At 48.1% G+C, this 13189-nt stretch overlaps 1 protein-coding gene across 2 annotated transcripts in view; it reads left to right on the top strand.

Moving 5' to 3' along the window:
• The window catches only part of ASTN1 (astrotactin 1), a 303108-nt gene extending 293957 nt beyond the window's left edge, over nt 1–9151 (top strand). For both annotated transcript variants that reach the window (XM_047841601.1, XM_047841602.1), the window contains exons 22-23: nt 4695–4878; nt 8698–9151. In XM_047841601.1, the coding sequence (XP_047697557.1) occupies nt 4695–4878; nt 8698–8935 (422 nt within the window). In that variant the 3' untranslated portion in view covers nt 8936–9151. The remainder of the gene's footprint in view (nt 1–4694; nt 4879–8697) is intronic.
• Nucleotides 9152–13189: the final 4038 nt, after the last annotated feature.

Here is a 13189-nt window from a genome sequence, read left to right as displayed (position 1 = left end):
GTGATCAGTTACTTCATTGTGGGGCCAGACAGACCCAGGGACTCATGACAATGGTGCCTTAGGACCTCCATTCAAGGAACTTTCGTTATAGCAGCAAGGAAGCCATTAGGAGGTATAGATGCTTCCAAGATTCTTATTTATTTCATAGTAAAAAGAGTAGCCACTGGGACGCCTGAGTGGCTCAGTGGGTCAAACATCCGACTTTGGCCCAGGTCATGATCTTGCAGTTGGTGAGTTCGAGCCCCACATCAGGTTCTCTGCTGTCAACGTGGAGCCTGCTTTGGATCCTCTGTCCCACTCTGCCCCTCCCCCGCTCTCACGCCCTAGTGCTCAATCTCTGTCTCTCTCTGTCTCTCTCTCTTTCTCAAAAGTAAATAAACAAAAAAAAGAGCAGCCACTGCTGGGGTATAAGAAAGTTCACTTCTGCCCCAGGAATCCCCCCCCCCTCGTTCAAATAAGACTATTTCCCACAGTCTCTTGGACTCCTGTGTTTCAATATCTCTCTCATGGCATTGGGAAAAGCTTGATCCAGTGATGAACCAGTAATAATCATAATAGTAAATAATAATAATAAAATAACATCCACCATCATTCGACTCTCACTCATCTTACTCCAAACATGGTGGCTTATTTGCTGTTTTCAGATATGCTGCCCACCATAGCCTAGGAGCTCTGTGCTGGCTTGCCTCTCCCTGACATGCTCTTCCCCACGTCTCCCTGCAGCTCATCCCCTCCCAAGACCTCCAGGTCCTGGCTCCAGGGTCATCTTTGCAATAAGACCTATCATGGTGGGGCGCCTGGGTGGCTCAGTCAGTGGAGCAACTGACTTCGGCTCAGGTCATGATCTCGTGGTTCGTGGGTTCGAGCCCTGCGTCAGGCTCTGTGCTGACAGCTCGGAGCCTGGAGCCTGCTTCAGATTCTGTGTCTCCCTCTCTTTCTGTTCCTCCCCTGCTCGTTCTCTGTCTCTCTGTGTCTCTCAAAAATAAATAAACGTTATGGGGCGCCTGGGTGGCGCAGTCGGTTAAGCATCCGACTTCAGCCAGGTCACGATCTTGCAGTCCGTGAGTTCGAGCCCCGCGTCAGGCTCTGGGCTGATGGCTCAGAGCCTGGAGCCTGTTTCCGATTCTGTGTCTCCCTCTCTCTCTGACCCTCCCCCGTTCATGCTCTGTCTCTCTCTGTCCCAAAAATAAATAAAAACATTGAAAAAGGAAAAAATAAATAAATAAATAAATAAATGTTAAAAAAAATAAGACCTATCATGGCCACGTGTTGAAAAATCTCAGGGCCCCACACAACTCCCCCATTCTTCCTTCTTCCGCTTGACTCTCTCCCACTTCCTTACAGACTCTATTGTACTTGCTGTGGTTGTTGCTCCCCTAAATGCCTCCTACTACTGGACCGTAGCGCCTCGAGGGTGAGGACTTCTGTCAGTTTCTCCCTGATGTAGCCTGAGTGCCTAGAAAAATACCAAGTACATGGTGATTGTATTGAATGGATGAATACATGTATGCTTACTGTGTCCAGACATTGTGCTGAAGAAAGGCTTTATGTTTAACACCACTTAGTCTCGCAATAATCTTGGAAGGTGTATATTATTCACCGTCACAGAACAGAAAAGTCAACTAAGACCCAGAGAGGTTAAGTAATTTGTCCAAGGCCACACAGGTAGTGTAGTGGAACTCACCTTCATATGATGCTATATGCCACGGTGCCTGTTCTTAACCATCCTCTGTGTCTGAGGGCTTAAGTCCCAGCCCTGGTGGTTTATTCTGCTCCCTAAGAGGTATCGTTTCCCTTTTAAGAACTAGTAACTCAGCTTGATTTTTTGTGATGAGTTATGTCTGTAGACTCCCTGCCATCCCTCCACCTGCATTTTAAGTATTCCTGAACACCATGCATTTTAAAGAGAGGAAGGACATATCCCTGTTTTGGATAACCCAAGACTTCTGTGAAGCTGAAAGCTGGGCAAAATGATAACTAAAAATACCTTGTATTCTTTTCCATTCTTTGAGTTAATGACTTCTTGAGATGCTGTGAAAGTTAATGAAATAACATCTCTAAATTTCGTCCGTGGAAATAGGAGGAACCAGAAATACTCACGCGCCAGGAACCTAGCATATAGATCCCTCTGAATATAGCATCGCGCTTACTGATGTAGGCTTGTAAGCACACCCTGGAGTTAGATTATCTTGGTTTTAGGAGATTTATGGTGGCATCCGGGCCTCTCCCACCTGGCCTCAGGCATATGTGCTGCTGCTAATGGAAAGCATCAGCCTTCTCTAGTTGGATATTACTGTTGTGTTATGAGAATAGTAAATACACCCGAAAACACCTTCTCAGCCATCTCCGTTCCTCTGCGGAGACAGTCATAACCAGGGCCTGGGGCCAGGGATCCTATTTCCCATCACCAGAAATAAGAACAGAGAGGCATCAATAAACAGAACCCCAGCCCTCCCTATCTGGGCTCTGGTCTGATCGCCCACATTCTTCCTCCCCTGGTCTTTCTTCTCTCAGTACACGTTCCCCTCCTCTCACTGCAAACAATACGGCTCTTAGACTGGTCTCTCTGCTCCTGTCTGTCTCGGCTCCAGAAATGACAGGCTCCCTGCATACTTACTGGGAGTCCCTCTTTCTCGACACCTAGGGGCCACCTATGGGTCTACTAGAAACAGTCACCTCAGATGTGCATCCACCAGGATTCTGCCTCCTGTGTCTCAGATTGGTGAAACACTCCAATCCCCTGAGCATTAGTGCCAAAGAGTAACGGAGGACAGACGTGGTTTTAAATCTTGACTCCAGCCCACACTGGCTATGTGACCTTGGGTGGGTGACCTGGCCTCTCTCCGAATGTCCTCGTGTGTAGGATACAGACATTCGTATCCATCTTGCAGTGATGGTGTGAGGATGAGAGTTTATATACGTAAATTTCTTGACAATCAAGAGACCGTTAATAAGTAACTAGAGGTACTATAGATCGTTATATTCTAAGTCACTGTCCACTTTACCTCTTGATCCTATTTTAACAACCTGAGAATTTAAAAATCCTGAATATCTCAGTGGATTTCTGGACTGAAGTTATTTTTAATGCAGTTAAGGTGCTGGCCATCAGAGTTTGATTGCTAAAGGATTGGTAGAGCGTGGGATAGAGAAATATCACTGGATAGATCATGAGTTCTATTCTTTTAGCTAAGATGTTCTTTAACTACTGTGTTGTTTGGCCCTGTGCTGGGCACTCAGGACGTGGAAGAAGCTCTGGCCCCTGTCCTCACAGGCGATGGGCAAGATAGAAAAGTAAGGAAATCATTGCAATGTCTGGACAGAGTAGGAGTAGAAATTTTCTTCCTTCCAACCCATAAAACTCCTACAACAATGACTGCCATTACCAACAGTCCCTGAATTCACTTGGAATTGTGACAGCGAATCAGGTTGCTATGCCTTTTGGCTAACAGGAGGTCGAGTGGGCAAAGTTCTGTCTCAGAAACCTGTAGACTTAGTTTCTTCATCCTCAGATTTAACATTGGATCTGAGACACAGTTCTGCTCTCCAGATCTCAGTTCCCAGCTGTTTAGGAAGGAAATGTGAACAAATCTCCCTTCTGACAGGTTTAATACGAAAACATTTAATGATAAAGTGCTTGGAGCTCCGTAGGAAAAATGCCAAGGCTATACAAATTCATTGCCACTTTGCCACATCACCAAGTTCAGTCTTAGCAATGTATGCCTTGGAGGAGAAATATAAGAGTTCTAAATTAAACCGAAGGATTACTCATTTGGAGCTGAAGGATGTATTGGATTCAATTTCTGTGTCACCACAGATCTGCAAACGTGTCTTCATATCTGGTCGTGGGGGGGGGGTGGGCTTGCAAAGGCTTGGTGTTCCTGAAATCCTAATCGTGGGGCCAAGGTTGCCTTAGAAATTGCGACCATTCACCACTCCGGGTTCTTCATGCTGCCCTGGCATCGCCTGACTACCTCACTTCATCCCTGAGCCAAATCTCTACCCCCTGCCACCCAGGGATTCCCAGTAGCTTTTGCAGGACCCGCTTGGTACCCAAGCATATGCAAGCCGGAAGTGCGGGAGAGCTAATGGCTCATGAAGACAAATGTGAGAAGTCCCTGCAGACCATTCACAGATGGGAGCTGGGGGTAAAGTCTTCCATTCTCCTGGGACAGACTGGTGGGGCTCTGGTAGCTTCGTACATCCTGTCCTGCAAAACGTACCACCTGCTCCCTTAGCACACTTCCCTTAGAGTCACTCAGCCCCCTTTCTCGCTTCATTTCCTTCCTCCCTCCTTCCAGCTTCCCTGGGATTGCACTTGCCAATAAAGTATTAATCTGAAGTCTTTTGCCTCAGGCACTGTATTTTCAGGAAACATGGGCAAAGACAGAGACTATTCTAACTGAAATTGACCTCAGCAATATTCCATTTGAAGGTTTTCATTTTATAGAAAAGAGAGCTACAAACAATGGGGCAGAGATAAAGTGAGTTACTCAAACCCCTGTCTCCAGCCTCCAGGTTTGGTATTTAAGCAACATCTCTCTCTCTCTCTCTCTCTCTCTCTCACACACACACACACACACACACACACACGGATATGTATTACACACATCTGCATACACGTGTACACTCATATGTTGCACGTGTATACACAAACGTTAAAAATCTTATTTATTTACCTTTGTTGTCCTCCTCAGAGATAGCAGATAAGATCTACAATCTCTTCAATGGCTACACCAGTGGGAAGGAGCAACAGACGGCCTATAACACCCTCCTGGATCTGGGTTCTCCAACCCTACACCGAGTCCTCTACCACTACAACCAGCACTATGAGAGTTTTGGAGAATTCACCTGGCGGTGTGAGGATGAACTGGGCCCCAGGTAACTAATAAACTTCATTGCCTCTCATAAAGACCTCAGCTCTTTGAAATTTGGTACCTCCTACACCATAATACTGAATCCGTGAATTCACAGAGATTTCCTGGGTGAGCTTAGTTGCTTGTAGAAGGAAGTTCTGTGCTTTTACACAGCCCAGTTCATATAGATTAGTTTTGGATAAGCTGTATTTAAGCAGCCAAGTCATGAATACATTTCTTGAACTCTAAAAAAAATCTTTGCCCTTGACCTGTTTTACCCGCCTCTTTTTCACGCTGACATGGCATTCCAAATGCTAAAACACAGTAGGAGCCAGAAGCCTAGTCTTGTGAAAGAAAATTAGGAATTTTATTGAAGGGGTTATCCAAACATATTTATTGCATATGAACTTTGCTTATGCAATATGCATTGCACAGGCGTATTTTCAGCTCAACTGCACATTCTTTTGAAAGACAGCGTGGTGATGGTCAGTATCCACCTTGACAGCTATCTTGATAGGCCAAAGTTAGGACAATATAGTGTTTCCCTGGCCCTGAAGCTGCAACTTTTCAATACTCAGTCCCTACTGCTTATAGGTTTTACAACTCAGATAACATTCTTAGAAAGAGACAAATGGGGACGATGTGTGCAGATACTAACTTCATTTTGTTTCTACATCATGGCTATATATTCCAAGAAAAACAGATTTCAGCGGAAGCACTGGAATGTTCAGATAGACGGTGTAAGAGGCTTTTCACATGGAATGTTGGCACCTGTATGTCCTTGAATTAGTTAGGAGTTCATAAAGGAAAAAGGGGAGAGCCAAGGACTAAGAAGAAAAAAAAGAAGGAAAGAAAATGAAGACAATCAACACAATGGAATCCTCTAGCACTTGAAGAATCCTTGCACTCCTGCCAATAGGCTGCACGAAAGTATCACCCAGAAGTTGTCCCACCCATCTGACCTCTGAGCGAACTGGAGGGAGGCCCAGTGTCAGAGTGCTTCTTGTGATCTGAAATTATAAACTCTCGTAGAAGACCATTGTTCAGGACATTCCCTCCTGCATTCTTACTTTTGAAAGAAGGAGGAAGTTTAGGAAGAATCTTTTCTGCGTTTCATAAATTATTTCCTGCATTTTATAGAGACTAGCGGTCCTTGGGCAAACAGATGCCAGAGCTATGTCACAGAGGGAGATACATAAGGGGTTTTTCATTTGCTTTGTCTCAGTTTCGGTAAAAAGCAAACCCTGGGTTAGAGAGAAGGTACACGTTAAGATATGTCCCCTCCGGTCTATACATTATTTCTCCTGCCCTTATTATTATGTATACCTAATATTATCCCCTCTCTCCACCTCTCTCCCCCCTCCTCCCTTCCCCCTCTCGCTCTGCTCCCTCCCTTCTTTCTGCTCCCCCCTCCTCCTTCCTTCTCCCTTTCCTCCCTCCTGACATTTATTGAGTGTATATATACAGTTCTTGGTTAGGGAACATAAATGTCACAATTTGAATAGCACTAACATTGCATATATCATCTTGATTTCCAAGGGCATTAGGATGGCTTTTAAAATTTCTCTCTTGTAACTCAAGACTCGGGAGAAAAATTGGTTAATAAAGAAAGGGAGCAGGGGAAGAAGCGTGGATCCCCCTGTAAAGCAGGGCGTACTGCTGACCTGACACTCTCTTCGCAGACTCTCCTCCCTGGAGACCCTTCCATGTGCGATGCTGGTTTCTCAAGGCTATATATTAGAAAACACTGTGTAATTTCATTAGCTTGTGGAAATCAAGTTTTACTTTCCAGTGTCACGGATCTCGGAGAACCACAGGAAGGGAAGAGCGCTGTGCCTTGAGATGCATCGGCCCACTTTGGAGCTCGTCTTGAGAGTGAACAGAAGAGGGTCGGTGGGCTACATACTTCCTGTGAGCAGATAAGTCTGTTCCCTTAACTTTCACGGAGGCCTCCAGATTGACTTGCGGGTTGAAATACTTTGAGAACGATATTGGTTGTTCTCACCTTCCAAGAATTTGTCAACAACTAATGACATGTAGTGGGGTAGATTAAGAGGAAGGGCCACCAAAGTCCCTATTGATGACGACTTTTGGAAGCCTGCGTGGCTAAACTGCAGAGGCTGAGAGGCAGAGGAGAGACGGTCTGCATCAGATGCAATTTCTGCGGCAGGAGGAGTGTCTGACTTCCTCTGACCCACCACTGACATCAGAGAAAATACCACTGCCCTCCGATGACCTCACCTTCTCTCAGCCCCTTGACCGTGCTGCTGAATCTCCACACCTTTCCTCCAGCATCGTCTCTGTGCCTCTCAGCGTGGCCTCCCGGGAACGCAATGAGATCGCCCCCGGTGGTAGTCACAGCCAGACAGGAGGGGAGAAATGAAATGAATGTGGCTATTGTTCTCTGAAAGGTCATCCTGAACGGAGTGCAGAAACTTCCATCTTCTGGAAAGAATTGTTGATTGGATTAGAAAAGAGTGGTTCTTCACATGAGAAGTTAGCTTAGCCGCTGATAAATCCTGCAAGGGGTGCTGTTCACTGAGCTTTTCACGACGGCATTTTACAGCCTCCCACGAGCTCTTTCAAACGAGAAATGCCGTGGGTCTCTGAGCACTCAGGCCTTTGTAGAACGAGAGGAACACAGCTGAGTGAGGGAAATGTTGCTCCGTCGCTGCTTCTAAGGGCCCAGAGAGGCGGTGAGTCTGACAGCTGGCTCTCAGGCAGCCCCTCTCTCTGACACTGTAAATGGGCCCAGGGAAGAAGGCTGTACTCCAGTGAGATGGACTGTGGGGACGGCCTGCTTCCCGAGGCTGCTCGTGGAGGTCCCCAGGCTCTGGTCTCGGCCCAGAGGGATCACTGCACTCCAGTGTGCGTGAACTTGGGGCAGCCTCACTCTCCTCTGTTCCTTTCTCTCTCTCCTGGCGATCTGCAGCAGCTCAGGTGCCCTCTCGTCCCCTCCTGTTCCTCTCTCTCTTGATTGGAGCGCAATGGCCATGGCCTCCTGGCCTTCCAAGGTAGAAGGCGGAACGGAGCATGAGCTCACCTGAAGGCTAATTAGGTCACGTGTGCCACCGCGAGTCTGCTTTTCCCCCAAGAACGGCCCTGCATCAGTGTGCCCCGAGGGCATTGCTGTCTTGGCCCTTAGTTCACTGCCACTACCTCCATACGGGCATAATTCGTTACATTGATATCCTCCAAAGTTCAGTATATCAGCTGTTTCTGCTTAGTTCTGAAATAGCCTGGAAAAGGCAAATACTCACTCAAATGCATTATTTGTCATTTGATGACGGTAAATTGCTGGCTGTAAAGAAAACGGATTTGATTTGTCTTTCAAAACTGCCAACCCTGTGATTTTAAAAGGACATAAATTCCCACTAAAATATCAGTTGTTTTCTCTTCTTTATTTTCCCTCATGGCATTTTGTTTCTCTCTCTTGTTTTGGTGCCTGTCCCACTTGGCACGGCCAGACTGTTCTTCGATCCGTCCATCCAACCAGTTGCTTGACAGATATTTATGGAAGACCCCTGTTCTAAGTGCCCACGCTAGACCAGCAGGTAGAACACTCTAGGCTGTGCCCTCTTGGAGTTGAAAAGTCTCACTCTAGGGCTGCCTGGGTGGCTCAGCCGATTGAGCGTCCGACTTCAGCTCAGGTCGAGATCTCGAGGTTCGTGAGTTCGAGCCCCGTGTCGTTCTCGCTGCTGTCAGCGTGGATCCCACTTCAGATCCTCTGCCCCCCTCTTTCTCTGTCCCTCCCCTGCTCACACTCTCTCAAAAACAAATAAGGCTTTAAAAGAAATAATGAAGTCTCACACTAATAGTAGTATCCTCCACGCTTGATCCATAGGAAAGCTGGCCTCATCCTTTCCCAGCTAGGCGATCTCAGCAGTTGGTGCAATGGCCTCCTTCAGGAACCCAAGATAAGCTTGCGACGTGGCTCCCTGAAGTACCTGGGCTGCCGCTACAGTGAGATCAAGCCCTACGGACTTGACTGGTCAGAGCTCAGCCGGGACCTCAGGAAGACGTGCGAGGAGCAGACCCTGAGCGTCCCTTACAACGACTATGGGGACAGCAAGGACATCTAGTGCCATGAAGCCAGATGGTGTGGCTGCCAAAACGAAGCAGGAGAGAGGAGAGGAACATCTGGGTTGGTTTGTGGATTTTTAATATTTTTTAATGGAACATTAAAACCTCTAAACCAGGGAGAGGCAATAGCTAAACCAGGGAGAAACTGATCCTTGCTCCCGGTGGAACTTCTTTGGTATGACATTCTCCATCTGCATGGTCGGTACAGCTGCCATCCGGCAGCTTCGTGCAGTATTTCTCTGCAGGGGATTACTTTGGGGCTTGTTTTACAGTTGATTTGTTTCATTTAATTTTTTTTTTCCCGTGAGGTTCATCAAAATGCTCAAGAGTTCTGCCATGCTTCCCATGAAAGGTCTATCAGGTCGAGGCACTCTGTGCTCACTGAGTCCCTGAGTCTGTTAGCTGGGGACAGAGATGAGGTCAGAGAGTTGCTAGACTGGCCTCGGGCCCCGGCCTCAAGCGTTCCTCAGGAAGCATCTCACTCTGGGAGCCTAAGCTCTGCTCACAAAGACCACAGGAAATTGGGAGGGTGGCCTCTGTGCGGGTCTCATGGTTTCCCCCATGCCTTCCTATTGCTTGTTTCACACCTCTCAGGTGAACTGAGCCTCCAACATGGGTCCCAGCAGGCCTTCAGGATTTTTTAGGTCCTCACCCGTTCTAAGACAGGATTAGAATGAAATCTCCTTCTGGTGGATCTCTGCCTCTCCTTCAGACAATACGATCTTTAAGAGGCGACAAAATGCTACCTGTCAAATGCACCTTCGAAACAGTCTGCCTGGGAGACTAGTTAGCAGTCATATTCTAGAAAAGAAGTAGAGTTGATTATTCTAAAAAAATCCGTGTCCCCAGGATGAACTTCTCCAGACCACATATGTACGTCCCACGCCTGGATTCTCTTTAGTGTCCGAGTCACTTAACCCTGGGCAGAGAAGGCCTGACCAACACCCACTCTGGTCCAGGAAGGGCTGATACCTCCATGTCAGTGTTTCGGTGAACTAAAGCTCTTACTGATCACACACACACACACACACACACATACACGCAACCAATGTCCATTTCTCCCTTGCTAAATTTGCCTAATTATGTCGCTAGTTTTGCAGATCCTTTCTCTGGATGGCCATCCACAGGAGAATACCACTGTTTTCACCTCCCATCCAGCTGCCGGGAGTAGCCGAGGTTCTGTGTAGGCAAGTAGAGGCCGGGCTCTTGGCTCTGTCCCATGACCCTAGTATGATAGCCACAGTTATAAGTGGTGGCCCAGTTAAAAGGAAAGCCAGCCTTTCCGCAAGAGCTTTGAGGGCCATGTGGCCCACACACCTCAGAGGCCTCGACACACACTTCCAGTCACCCTGCCTTTGACCGGGGCTCCTCATTTGGAAACACAAGAGAAAGGTCAGGAAAGAGATGCAGGACGATATGGAACTCTCCTGGGTTTTTTCCAAATAGTGATGACAGATTCCGTTCGTGCTTACCGTGTGTCAGAGCTGCTCTGAGCACTTCGTACATCCCTGAATCCTCAGGACAGCCTCCCGCCCCCACCACCAAGGAGGTGCTGTTCTCGCCTCCGTTTCAGTGATGAGGAACCCCAGGCAAAGAGAGGAACCCCATTAGGCGGTTTGCCCTGGATGCCTCCTTTACCGCTGCCTGGGCCCCGACAGGAACAGGCCAGTTTGACTGTGGCATGCAGCTGTCCCTTTTCTAAGCTCCACAGGGACCCGCCCAGAGAGCTTTCCCTTTGCCACACCTGCCTGGGACAGATGTGCCCACGGTGCACCCTGAACTCAGCCACCGGAGCACCCCTGGGGACCAAGGGGTCTGCGGAGCGAGCTTCCCCCGGGGTCTGGCGGCGGGGCCTGGGGTGAGGCTGCGGGTTCGGGAGGCCTCACAGCCCGCCCTGCATCTTCCCGTAAAAAGACTGAAGGATTTGTCTCCAATTCTGGAAGGTACCTGCCTCAGAAATTCCTCCACTTCCGGAGCCAAGGCCAGCAGAAAAGTCGGCCCTCCCGCTTATGGGCAGTGCAGGGCCGCAGGTGGGATGCCTAAAGGGACATCGTTGACCTCCACCAGGGAGGACAGTGCCACAGGCAGCTGGTCCCCAACCGGTGAGTGAGGCTGAGAGACAGGCCGTCTTACCCCGTCTGTTCAAGTCCGCCCGGAACACGGGGTCTGTGCAGCGTGGTGGGGGCCGCCAGGGCTGCGCTGACTTCTTGGCCCCATGAGCCAACGGGCTGAGGAGGGAGGACAGTGAGTGGCGTCAGGGTCACACTTCTTTGACCCCCCCCTGCTGTTTATTAAAATAAGGAGGCTCATTCTCTCCCAGTCTCCCCTCCTCCTCCCCCAGGTCCCTCCAGCTTTGCATCCGATTTCTCGTCTTCCTCTCGGGCCCCACCCTGCCTCCTTCATCCCTTCCTTCTCCATGACTCTCTTCCTCCTTCCGTGTCCCCTTGTGCCCTCCTCGTGGTACGTGTGCTCACACACACACCTCCACACACGCACACCACATGCCCTGCACACCCGCACATCACACACACGTACCACACTCATCACACATACATTTACACACACACACGAGACGTGCACACACACACGCGTTACACACACAACACACTATACACGTGCACTATGTGCAAAAGTTATACATACCCATACATCATACACGCATATACACATACACTATACACACGCACTCAACACATATACATCACACACATGCATTATGCACACACAATACACACACATACATAACACACACATCATATATACACACACTATCTATGTATACTACACACACATACTATATGCACATACACTATACACACATATGCACACATACACTATACACACCTACATTACACACACACGCACACACACGCACACACACGCACTATCCACATACGTTACACACACACTAGACACACAGATGCTGTGGCTGGGTCCCATCATCCACTTTCAAGTTACAAGGAAGGCCAGCATGAGTGGGGCAGGATTCTAACTTCCTCTGAGGATTTAACTGCAGGATCTTGGCTCCTGGGAAAACACTGTTGATCGTGCCCTTGTGACCTTCCCCAAAGCGTGCCTGGAGGAACCCATCCTGACTAAAAAGGGTGATGGTACCGGACCAGTATTAAACCTCAAATTTCCAAGCTGACAAACAGGTCTTAGGGAGTCACTTATACCCGCCAACCCTCCCCCGGCTCTGGGCTCCCCCTGAGACCCTGGCATTTCCCCTTAAACATACGTGACCCACCGTAATAGCATTAGACCTTTAACTGAGTATGCAGTCATCTTCCATGGAGTTCGGTCCATTCATTATTTTTGGTTAAGCACACTTCTTGAGATTCAGATGTTCTATTAAAACACTGAGTGTGGAAAAAACCCACTTGACTACGATAGAAGGAAGAATGGATATCGTGTGACCAACTTCAGGCATAACAGTATTGTTTCAAAGAGAATTATTGTACGGTTATAAAAAATGGAATAATCAACTAAATAATAAACAAAGCTGTTAGTAAGTGTCAGGTGTGTGGATGTTACCTTGTGTCTGTCAACAGTCAGAGTGATCTGGGGGGACCCACCGGGGAACTGCTCCAGTTTCGAACATTACACCTCAGGTGCCTTACAGCCCGCCATCCGAACCAAAACAAAAAGTTAAACACCTCACAGCCAATTATAAATGTGTCGTTAGGCGGTAGTGATTCTCATCTTTTCTAGCACCATCCAGATAATTAGCCAATGAAACGTATTTACTGAGTATCTACCCTATCTCACACACGATGCCCGGTGCCCAGCCTGTGCTGCTGAGTTAGACAAGCTGCTTCTTCATCGCAGAACCTGGCATCTTACGGGGAAAGTCAGACATTGAGTCCATCGTTACCGGAGTGAAGAGAACCATGAGAGAGAAGTACAGGATGGTGGGAGTCACTAAACTTACCTTTGGGTGTTTAAGGCCAATGTTGCAAAAGGCCCTCCCTGATACTTGCCTGTCTTGTGACTCTGTAGAGGCATTTGGGGTAGGGTAGCGGGATGAAATGCTTCATGGTGCTCAGCCCAAGCACTCAACCACTTTTTTTCCTTCTCTACCACATAACTTTAAATAGATGTTCTCTCTCCTGCCACCCATTATCCCCAAAAAACAGACGTTAAGTGTCTGCACACTTAGCAGGCCCTCTCACAAAGTAGTGATGAGAGCAGTTTCCCCCATACAAGCAGGAACTATCTGGAGGTGAAGACTGTGGCAGTTTTCACACATGGCC

The sequence above is a fragment of the Prionailurus viverrinus genome, chromosome F1, assembly GCF_022837055.1.
Source record: "Prionailurus viverrinus isolate Anna chromosome F1, UM_Priviv_1.0, whole genome shotgun sequence".
NCBI lineage: Eukaryota > Metazoa > Chordata > Mammalia > Carnivora > Felidae > Prionailurus > Prionailurus viverrinus.
The sequence above is the reverse complement of the archived record's forward strand: the minus strand, read 5'-3'. Positions and strand labels throughout refer to the sequence as shown.